At 50.6% G+C, this 10,281-nt stretch overlaps 1 protein-coding gene across 1 annotated transcript in view; it reads right to left on the minus strand.

Annotated features, from left to right (window-relative positions):
* Positions 1-202: 202 nt before the first annotated feature.
* RALY (RALY heterogeneous nuclear ribonucleoprotein) overlaps positions 203-10,281 on the minus strand; it is a 110,773-nt gene continuing 100,694 nt past the window's right edge. Inside the window, exons 5-10 of the mRNA XM_009318652.1 lie at positions 9,395-9,442; positions 8,972-9,132; positions 8,244-8,357; positions 7,585-7,730; positions 2,320-2,368; positions 203-2,073 (exon numbers count right to left, since the gene is read on the minus strand). Of these exons, the coding sequence (XP_009316927.1) occupies positions 2,324-2,368; positions 7,585-7,730; positions 8,244-8,357; positions 8,972-9,132; positions 9,395-9,442 (514 nt within the window). The 3' untranslated portion in view covers positions 203-2,073; positions 2,320-2,323. The remainder of the gene's footprint in view (positions 2,074-2,319; positions 2,369-7,584; positions 7,731-8,243; positions 8,358-8,971; positions 9,133-9,394; positions 9,443-10,281) is intronic.

Below are 10,281 nucleotides of genomic sequence, written 5' to 3' on the forward strand. Positions count from 1 at the left end.
GGCCTCCAGAGGAAAAGTCCCAGAGCCCCTGTGAACCCAGATGTTTTGCTCAGCCCAGTGGGATATACCTTGTGTAAGGGAAAGCAAATCCTGTGGGCAGAGCTGAAGCTTAGAAAGGGAAAGAAGACTTACTTGTCTGAAATAGAGGAAAAAAGTGTGTGTGTGTGTGTGTGTGACAAAGAGAGAACAGAGCGAAAGCAAATTAGATTTCTTTCTTTTATTATACAGGATTGTATGTACAAGGTCACCTTTCTCCCAAACATCAGCATCACAGTCAGTTCATAGCAAAAACTGCAGCTCACCTCTCAAAGCCTAGAAAACAGCTCTACAACGGCTCAGTACAACACAACAGATAAATTGTACAGGAACCGGAAAAAGGTAGGGGAAAGCACGGTTATCCCTTTAATCCCTCATGAATTATTTGAAACTAAGAAATGCAAATAAAACATTGTGCTTCAAGAGCCATGTTTGCTCCAGAATGGCCCTCAGGGGAGGGAAGTGTGGCCCCCGGGACCTGTTTTCCCCTTCACCCTTCAAAGAGAGATGCCGTAGATGAGGTCTGGCTTTGAGCACTGCAGCAGAAAGCAAGAGTCCTCTTTCAGAGCACTCTATATGACCTGGGGAGCCACGTTTTCTGGGAGGGTTTGACCAAGGAGAAGCTGTGGACACCATTCCGGATTCAAAGCACTGATCTGTGTGTGTGTGTTTTGGAGGGGAACAGGGGAGACGGGCAGGACACATCTGATCTGAATAAAGTGCTGCGTGAGTTTCAGTCCTATCTACCCCTGAACTCAGAAAAACTGGATAAGCCCACGAAGGAGGAATGAACAAGAAGAGAAAGGCTGAGAGACCTCTTGGGTGTTGTGGTGTAAGGGGATTCCCACGACAAGCCGCATGCTGGCTGCTGCAGCCCTCTGCTCGCAGGATGTGGCATGGGTCAAAAGCAGCTTGAATTTGGGTAGGCAGGGGAGGTGCTTGCACGCTCACATGCATCGTGCTCAGGGTATTCACCATTACCAGTCTCATTACGCTTGGGCAACTTGTCACGCTGCGCAGACCCGTCAGACTGGTGATGGAGCACAGTCTTTGCAGTCAGGAGCAGGAGCTGTCGTGCCGCTCTCCTGGCGTGCCAGGTTGGTGTGAAGACCCAGGGAGGCTGGGGCAAGAGGAGATGTGAGCACCCTGGGAAAGGGACTGATGTCTCTGGCACTGGGCTGGAGAAGTGGGTGGATTACATCCCTTCCAGGGAGCAGCTGGTCCAAGAAAAGGGTCTCATCCACACATGCTTGCACTCCCTCACTCTGCAGGGACTTGCTCAGCCTTTACATAGTGGTTTCCCAGTGGAGAACGAGGAGACCAAATCATTGAAGATGACGTATGCTTTGTTTCTCCTGCTTGGGATCACTTGCTTTCCTGCAGGCAGCTTCCTTTCCCCTTCCCCTCTCTTCAAGCAGCTGCAAAGAGCACAGTACATGCACCAGCACCGACTCCTTTCCACCTGGAAGTGACCATGTAGCTGTGGCAGCTCATGGGGCAAAAGAGACACGACAGGAGGTGATCATTCTGGGAGGACAGCTCACCGCACACCCTCTTCCTCAACACGACCTTTAGCGTGAGAACACAAATTGTCCAAACTGAGACAGTACTTTCCTCCAGTTAGCAAATGCTCTGGCTCTCACCTAGCACAGGAAAAAATGTCTTTATTGGGTTAGGCTTAGTTCTCCCTCCTCTCCTACAAACAGCTCTATAACATCTCTGACTCATTTGGTGACACAACTGCTCTCCCGTTATCCAGTCAGTGATGGTTATGGATTGTGCAGGTTTTGGTTCCTGCCTCTGCTGGCTGCCGAGCTCCGAATCCATTGCACGGGGTAGTGGGGATTCACTGGGATGATGAGTTTTCTTTGTCTTTGCTTTACAGATGGATGGAAGATGTCGGGCCATGTTTATCCTTTTGAATGCCAGGTGGAGATGACAGCAGCACTTCAGTTCAGCTCATCTTGCTCAATGTGCCAGGACAGGGTTTAGCCTCGTGCTTTCCTCACACTGTTGCTCACTGCTGTTCTGAACGGGCTGCAAGGAGAGAAGGGGGGCGGGGGGGAAGGTACATAATTTTCCTTGAACCTCAAAGATTTGTGATTTACGAAAGGGAGTGAGGGGTTGATCAGTGATCCAGCTGAGCAGCCAGGCTCAGTGCTAGGAAAACACAGGATCAGTGGAAAAAAGCATCTTCTGAAGCAGCAACCCCCCACCCCAACATGCACGGAATGAAAGCTTTTGCTCAGAATCAGCCTCTAAAAGGCAGTGTGTGAGCTGTACCTGGTTACTGTAGCCTGGCATCCTCCACATCTGTGTAATGGCTGTTTTCCTGGAGGGAAAAGGGAACCAGAAACAGTAAATCACCACGTGTCCCTCCTGCCCTGCCTGGGACACCGTGACGCCTCACATGCGGTGACCAGCTGGTACCATGCTGTGCTGTGGGAGAGCTCGCATGCTGCCAGCAGTGTCAGGTTGCTCAGCGTGGTGGAGGAGCTACAAAACACATCTGATGTGGACGCTGGGTGCTGTGGCTGTGGTTTCTGGCAGACACAGTCCCAGGCAAAACCAAAAATTTCCTCTGGTTCCTTATTCTGGAAGGGCTCTGCCAAACAGACCTGGGATGCGATTCCCTCATGGATTTTGAAGTCTGGATACTGCTGAACTTCAAAGGGACTGGGAGGAAATTAAGCCCACCTTCCCTTGTGTAAAGTCAGGTGTCTGATCTGGGCTACAACCAGAGTCAGCACCTCCAGTGGGCATGTCCCAGGGAAGGTCTTGAGCCTGTGGCATGAGTTGCCATGCTTAGCCTGGATGCTTAATTTCTGCACGGCCAGGTTGAGTCCATGCTCAGCACTTTCATAAAGTTTACTGCGTGTGCTTGCACAGCTCATGCCTTGTTGTAACACTCTGAGAAGTTAATTTGGGACCTAGGAATGGCCCGCACCAGGGAACTGGTGTTACTGGAACTGCCCAATGGTGCAAAGGTGCAGTCAGTCCACAATGGCAAATCATGCACAATGTAATGACTCTGCTGTTGAACACAGAAGCTGGTCCCAGTTTGCAGCAGAACTCATCATCCAGAATGATAACACTCATAATAATCGTCACTCCAAAGGCACAACAACAGTGCCGGCGTGCTGAACCACTCCCCATGCAACAGTGGTTTTGAAAGCACGGCATGTGAAAGTTCCCCTCCTGGAGCCGTTCTGCAATGCAGTATCATGAAAAGAATTAGGTGCTCAGCGGTAGTATTTTACCTCCCGCATAGGCCAAATTTTGTGGTGAATATTTGAGAGATGGAAATGGATCCAGGAGATGTCTGCAGGGGATGCTAGGTAATCTGAAAGGAAAGGCAAGGGAGCCCAGTCCCAACCTTGTTAGCAGCAGGCTGGTTTACAGGGCACTGGGTGAGATAAATAGATTTTTACAATCAGGGAGACCAACAGGGTCTTTGCAGAGACCCTACAGGGGAAAAGCCTCAGGACTGCAATGCATGTAGAAGGGACAGCTGGAGACTATGCTCAAAGGACCTGTGGATGGAGACTCCCAAGAGAGGGAAGTCTGGAGGCTTGCGACTTCTGGCAACAGAATAAAGGCTCCTTCTCTGCAATTACAGAGCAGGTGGGGCCCTGGGAACAGGCTCTTCAGGAAAGCCAGGTGAGGTGGCATGTGCTCTGGGCAAAGGAATAGCCCAGATGCACAAAGATTTGCCTTGGAACAAGTGATGAGTCAGCTGAGAGCTTGTGGGTGAGGATCAGGGGATAGAATACCAGGCATCTGCTACAGACCACCTGATACGAAGTCTCCTCTGGATGGCTGGAAGAAGCCTCCTGATCACAGGCCCTTGTACTCCTGGGGGAGTTCAACCACCCTGATATCTGGTGGGAGGGCAGCAGGGCTGGGTGCAAGCAACGCAGAAGATTTCTGGAGAGCGTCAAGAACAATTTCTTGACACAGCTGACTGACCAACTGACTAGGGGAGACATTCTTCTGGACTGTTATTGATGACCAAGGAAGAACTGGTCAAAGATGTGAAGATGGAGAGAAGTCTTGGGTGCAGTGACCATGACACTGTGAAGCTAAGAATCCTGAGAGAAGTGACCAAGATAAAGAGCAGAATCAAATCCTTGAACTTAAGAGATCAGATTTTGGGTTGTTCAGGGATCTGCTTGGCAAAATCCCATGGGAGACTGCTCCAGAGGCCAAGGAGGCCAGGGCATCTGCGTAACCTTCAAGGACACCTGCCTTGAAGCACAAGAATGGCCCGTTCTGATTGCAGTCAGGCAGGTGTGGCAGGAGGCCAGCATGGATGAACAGCAAGCTCCCAACCGAGTGTTTTCCTACACAAAAAGGCAGAACCTAGAAAATGGAAAGCAGAGCTGAGCCACCCAGGAGGAATATAGTGCCATCCCTCCAGTGTGCAGTGATGGAGTTAGAAGAGCATCTATAGGTACACCAGCAGCAAAAGAAAGGCTAAGTAAAGTGTAAGCTCACTGCTCAATGGAGGGCGGAAGACCAAGGGGCCTAGTGACAAAACACATGGAAAAGAAAAAAAAAAAACAACACCCCTTCATCCTTCTCCCTGTTGGCTGCAGCATGTTTTTGGACTTGACTTCCTCAGGTGATGTTGGAAACTTCACCAAGGCCAAGTAGAGATTTTTGCACAAAAACCAGGGCAGCCAACTTTGCACTGGAAGTGGGGCTGAAAGGAAGTATTTGCCCAGCTTCCATTGACTTTCAATGGAAATTGTGTGCCTGACTCCCTTGGGGTCTAAAATGCTCCCCCTCACCCAGCTGGGGCTAACACCACTGTGAAGCACCACTCTGCTTACCCGTAGTATTTTCACATGAGCTCTGGTTCAGCGAACTCCCCTACAAACGGGGATGCTCAGGCCTGCTGGTCCCCAGGAGACATCCTACAGTTGTCTACAGAGTATAGGTGGGACCTAGACCCAAGTCCAATTGGATCTTCCCCACTTGTCACCATTGGGAAGAGGTTCATGGCAGGGAAGTCTCTGTGCTGGGTAATGCCCAAGTATTGGCAGGTCTGGTTCCTGCCTTGCATAAACTATGTCTTTCCCACTTGTGATGGATGCATTCTTCCTGTTTGAACTAACTGGACTTTGGTCCAGGCAGAAGCTTAGCAAGTAGGCCTAAACAAAGTTAATCCTATTGTGTGAGGCTATCAGTGAGAACCCAGCACCAAACCCAAAAAAACAGTTTGGCTGGAGATTGGGCTGATAAGCGGCTGAAACTGCATGAACACAGCAGCAAATCTGACTATGAATCAACCACATTACACTATAAATACCTGCAGCCATCAGGGCCCGTTGAGCTCTCCCTCCATAGCGCCTGGCTGAGCGGCAGTGATCTCCCCTTGAGTAGGGACGCCTCTCAAGGTTACCCCTTGAGGCTGAGAGATCCCTGACCTGACACCAGGCATCGATGGGTTGGTAAGTGACTTTTTTTTGCATGCAGGTAACATTTAAGATAAGTATAGTAACCTTACACGATAATCTTTGTATCCCATACTAACTTTGTGTAGTAGATAGTAGAGTATTGACCACCACTCCAACTGTACTTATTAAATATTTCACATACCTAAATTTACTGATTAGAACTCAATACTAACTACTAGATCAGATCTGTCTGAGTGACCTCTGACTCTTCTCCTGCGACACCACTGCCCCTCAGAGCCAAGGGTAGATAATGTTTTTAGGGACTGGTGTGGGCACCATGTTCATGGACAGTAGGTGGTGAAGGCTACACTGATGTGTGTAAGCCAAAGAGATGTGGGATAAAGACGTCACTCCCGAGGAACTGGAAAGAATTCAAAACTGTTCAGTGTTGTAAAGTCAGGAGCAAAATATAAAGGATGGCTTTTGTGAGTCGCCTTGCAGTGTTTAAGATCCCTGCAGACGAACTACACACATTAACCTGCCCCATGCTGAGCACATGTGAGCCTGTCTGATGTTGGCAGTAAAATATTTCTGATCTCAATGCCACTTTAGGACCAGAGAGCCTGGTCCTAAAGAAAACAGAGATAGAAGAAAGCTGGAACAGTCATCTTGTTCATCTACTCTTAATGAAGACCAGCCCTTCTTAAATCATTGCCAGCAGATGTCTGTCCACTCTGTTTTCTTATCGCGCTAATGGCAGAAAAGTCCACATTTTTTTTTGTTGACAGGCTGCGTGCTGCTTTATCGTCATTAGCATCAGCAAGTTTCCCCCTAATTTCTACCATCTGTTTCCCTTGATGTAATTCAAACCTGGCCTTCCTTATCCTAATGACACAGAGATGGAAGCCAGCTTTTGCCTTTCTTCTTTATAGTGTCTGTTATGATGTCTCCCCTTAATCACCTCTTCTTAGATTTAGCAGGAGTCATGGACTTCAGCTATGAGGCCCCAGAAACCGAAACAGTTGAAAGACTCTGTTCAGATCCCTCATCCATCATGACTAAGGTGCGGCAGAGTAGAAGAGTACAAGCAAGCTGGGAAATGTTTTGAGTTAGAGGAGCTTTTTAGCCATACAGAGAGTGCCACGCATGTGCAATGCGGTGCGGTCACCCGAGGGGTGAGGAAGAAGAAAGGGATGCTGAGCTTCATCCTCACTTCTGCTGCCACCGGTGCCGGGATGGGGAAGGAGCGGAGCTGTTGCAGGAGACACTCAGTACAGGCTCAGGGACTGCCCTGACATGCCCCAAACCTCTGCGGGAGAGCTGTGCCAGCTAGCCCAGCTTCCCAGGGCTGTGGTCCTGGGCAAGAGGCAGCAAGCAGGGCTGTCCTTCCACCCCAGCACCTTGTTGCCCTTTTCCTGGGTCTGGAGCTGTTCCTCTTCTCAGAGGAGTCTTAATTTGGGATAAATGACAGTGCTGCCAGTGGTAATACAGTGCCCTGTATTACCCTTGCCATCAGAGTACCCAAGAACAGGGCTCCCATCCAGATGCTTTTTAGGCAAAAAATTTGCTCACTGGGTTCACTGGGAGTGTCCTTATTCGGGGCAGGACTAACACCAATGGGGCCGATGTGTGCATGACATCAGGCCAGCCACGCTCGAGTGCTGCCCTCACTATGGATGTACAGCACAGCAGTTGTGGCTTGCTCAGACCTTATAACTAGGTTTATGCCATGCGGTGTCCGTCCAGACGAAAGAGCATTGCAAATGCACGTTGTTAAGAAAGTGCAGTTAATGTAACATGGTCTGTCTTTGCCATATGTTTCAATCCATCTGAGAATTATTTGGGAGCGAAGCAACTTGTTTTAACCATTAATTAACAGTTGTGAAATCAAGGATAAATGTGGTCCAAATTTCAAGAGCCAACCATGTTTCTTCAGCGTCTCCACATGCATTTGCTAGGTCAATGCTTTTGCAAGCAGCAGAACAGTTTGAAAGAACAAGCTGTGAACAATCATGGGATTTAAATACAACGATTTCTTTTGAGGAAGGAAAAACTATTCTTCTGGGGATTTAGTAAGTTCCAGTAAAACTGTGGTCCATTACTGAACTCCTTTGGCTGGAGGGATGTACCACCCAAACTCTCTTACCAGTTCATCTTCACACTCATCCCGTGCGAGACCCTCTTCCTCACCCTCGTCCCCGTTCAGCGGCTCCTCCGTGTTGACCTCTGCCTCTGATGCCGTGTCTTCCTGTGAGACTTCACTTTTGCTGCCATCCGCCTTCTTCCGTACCTCTGTGAGAGCAAGAGCCAAGCCACCAGGATCAGGGGCTGGGGGAGGCAACGTCCGGAGCCTGATGACACTAATCTGGTGGCCCCCCAAATTCAGTTGGTAGGTGAATAATGGATCTAGGGTTTTTTTCTGCAATGGCAAGTTTTGCTGATTTTTGAGGAAGCTGCCTGAAAGCAACCCGGGAAAGGGCAGAGCGGGTCATTGTTCTGCGTCACCGGAGTGAGTGTGGGAGGCAGACAGAATAGAATAAGAAAACAAACTAAAAAAATACCAACTATATCACAAAAGAAAAAAAATCTCATCATTTAAAAACCCAATTCTGTAATTTGGGGCATTTTGGCATGTAATTTTGGCCTGTGATTCCACCCTGGAACCTGGGGGTCGACACTTCACCATCAGAGCCTGGAGGATGCTCTAAGCCGCGATGGTTTCACGGCCAGCTCTGCAGGGCACTTCCCTGCACTCTTTGCCTGTTCTCGGACCAGCCCCGAGGCATCCACACGCACCCAACTGACCTGCAGACATCTTCTGTTCTTCAGCGATCTGCTCCAGTCGGCCCAGGAGAGCATCAATGTTGGATTTGATCTGTGTCAGCTCAGTTTTGATTGTTTGCAGCTCACTGCACTTCACTTGGGAGGGAGGAAGGAAGGAAAAAAAGGCATTGAGTGCCCCGCAGAGCACCCGAGGCACCTGCCTCACCCCTCTGCCTGGCCCAAGTCACCTCGCTGAGCAGGTTAAAAAAATCAACTAGAAACCCCATGGTAGAAACTTACTCCTCGCATCCCTGGGGTCAATGTGAGGTGATGCTCACACCTCACTGCACGGCGTATCTGAGCTTGTCTGTGCTGGAAGGAGCAGCTGGCTTTGCATGGAGCAGCAACACGCCCTCCTCCACTGCCAGCCCTCGCTGCCCTGCTGCCTGTTACAGCACCGGCAGGGAAAGCTGGGGGGGCTGCAGGTGGTCACATACACCCAAAAAAGCCTGTGTGTCCGTTGTCCAGGCATGTTGTGGAGGCTGACACCAGGCTTTGGCATGCTGAGGTTGTACATGCACCTTCCCCTGCTGCATTCGCAGCCTGCAGGCTTCTGAAAGGCCCTTGCTTTGTCTGTTGTTTCCAGATGTTTTGGTTTTTTTAAGGTTTTCCCTGGGAGCACCTGGCCCTGTGGGTGCATGCCTGGGGATGGGAGGCCCATATGCACACCAGTCTCCACGCCGTCCTGCTGCACCCACGCACATACTCACGCTTCAACTTGGCTGAGCTGTTGGCAATGGCAGCCGATCTGGCGAAGAGCTTGACGGGGAGCGTCGCCTTCACGCGACGGACGAGGGGGATGGTGACCCGCGGCCGCTTCACAGGAACCACCCTGGGCACCGGAGAGACTCGGCCCCGGTACTCGAAGAGCCTGGAGGGAGGGGGGAAAGGATGGGGGGAGCTGAAGCAGCCCTGCAGCACCCCCAGCCCTGCCGTGCTGGCGATTGGGTGCCACAACTGGAGCCCAAGCAGTGCTGGCGGTGAGCCGGGGCACAGCCTGGCCATCAGACCCCACCGCACGGGGCTGGGCTGGACCACCCTGCACCCCACCTCACTCCCCACGGCAGGAGCTGTGCTGCAGGGAAGATCTTGCCCCATAGAAAGCCCCTTTGGCTGATGCCTCCCCTGCTCACCTGTCGTAGAAGTCATCTCTGTAATAGTCATAGTCGAAGTCGTAGCCGCTGCAGAGACAGAGTCAGGATGGCACGGGTTAATTAGTGCTGGCAATTTATTATTATTACTCCCTCATTGCCTGCTGAGCCTCCCGGGTCCTTTATTTATTCCCCCTCCATAGGGGAGCCCCTGTCCTTCCACCTGGCAGGACGTGCACACTTGTCCTCCCGGCTGCAAGGTCTGCAGGGAGGTGGGCTGAGCCCGGGAGAAAGATCTGGGGGGGCTGAACGCACTGGACAGGGTGATGTTGGCAGCAGAGTGTTAACCTGGTTATCTCAAGGTGGAGCAAGAAGATGTGTAGGCGGATTAAAACCTACAAACTGGGGTGGGGAGAAATGTCCGCAAACACCCTGTGGGGATGTCTGCATTTGAAGCGACGGCTGAGTCTGGGGAGTGGGGACCACTCCATCCCCAGCCAGCCGCGCAGAGAAGTTGTAAGTACGGCTAATGGGTTGTGCCTGCCAAGTGTCAGTTGAACTGTTCTCATGGCATTGCCGATATCCCCCTGTCCTGCCTTTTGTACAGCAGGACTGTGCCTCTGTCAGGAGGGCACTGCCCTGCCGCCACCCTCGTACAATTTTTTTTCATACCATATGTAATTGTTGGGGGAGAAGTCAGGGAGAAAGGGGATATTTATTAATTTAACACCTTTACTATCGAAGATATTTAAACCTCTCTCCTCCCAGCAAGACATTGCCCACATCGTTTTCTTAAGCTTGAACTGCATTTTAACACAAAGTTGGAGCAATGCATTTCTCACTCCCTGGAGATCCAGCAACATGCTTTCTCTCTTGCTGCAGCTGGTTTTTCACAAAGCAACACAAACCAGGTGGTTACAGCGGTCACC

This window comes from Pygoscelis adeliae, unplaced genomic scaffold (genome assembly GCF_000699105.1).
Source record: "Pygoscelis adeliae isolate BGI_AS28 unplaced genomic scaffold, ASM69910v1 Scaffold72, whole genome shotgun sequence".
NCBI lineage: Eukaryota > Metazoa > Chordata > Aves > Sphenisciformes > Spheniscidae > Pygoscelis > Pygoscelis adeliae.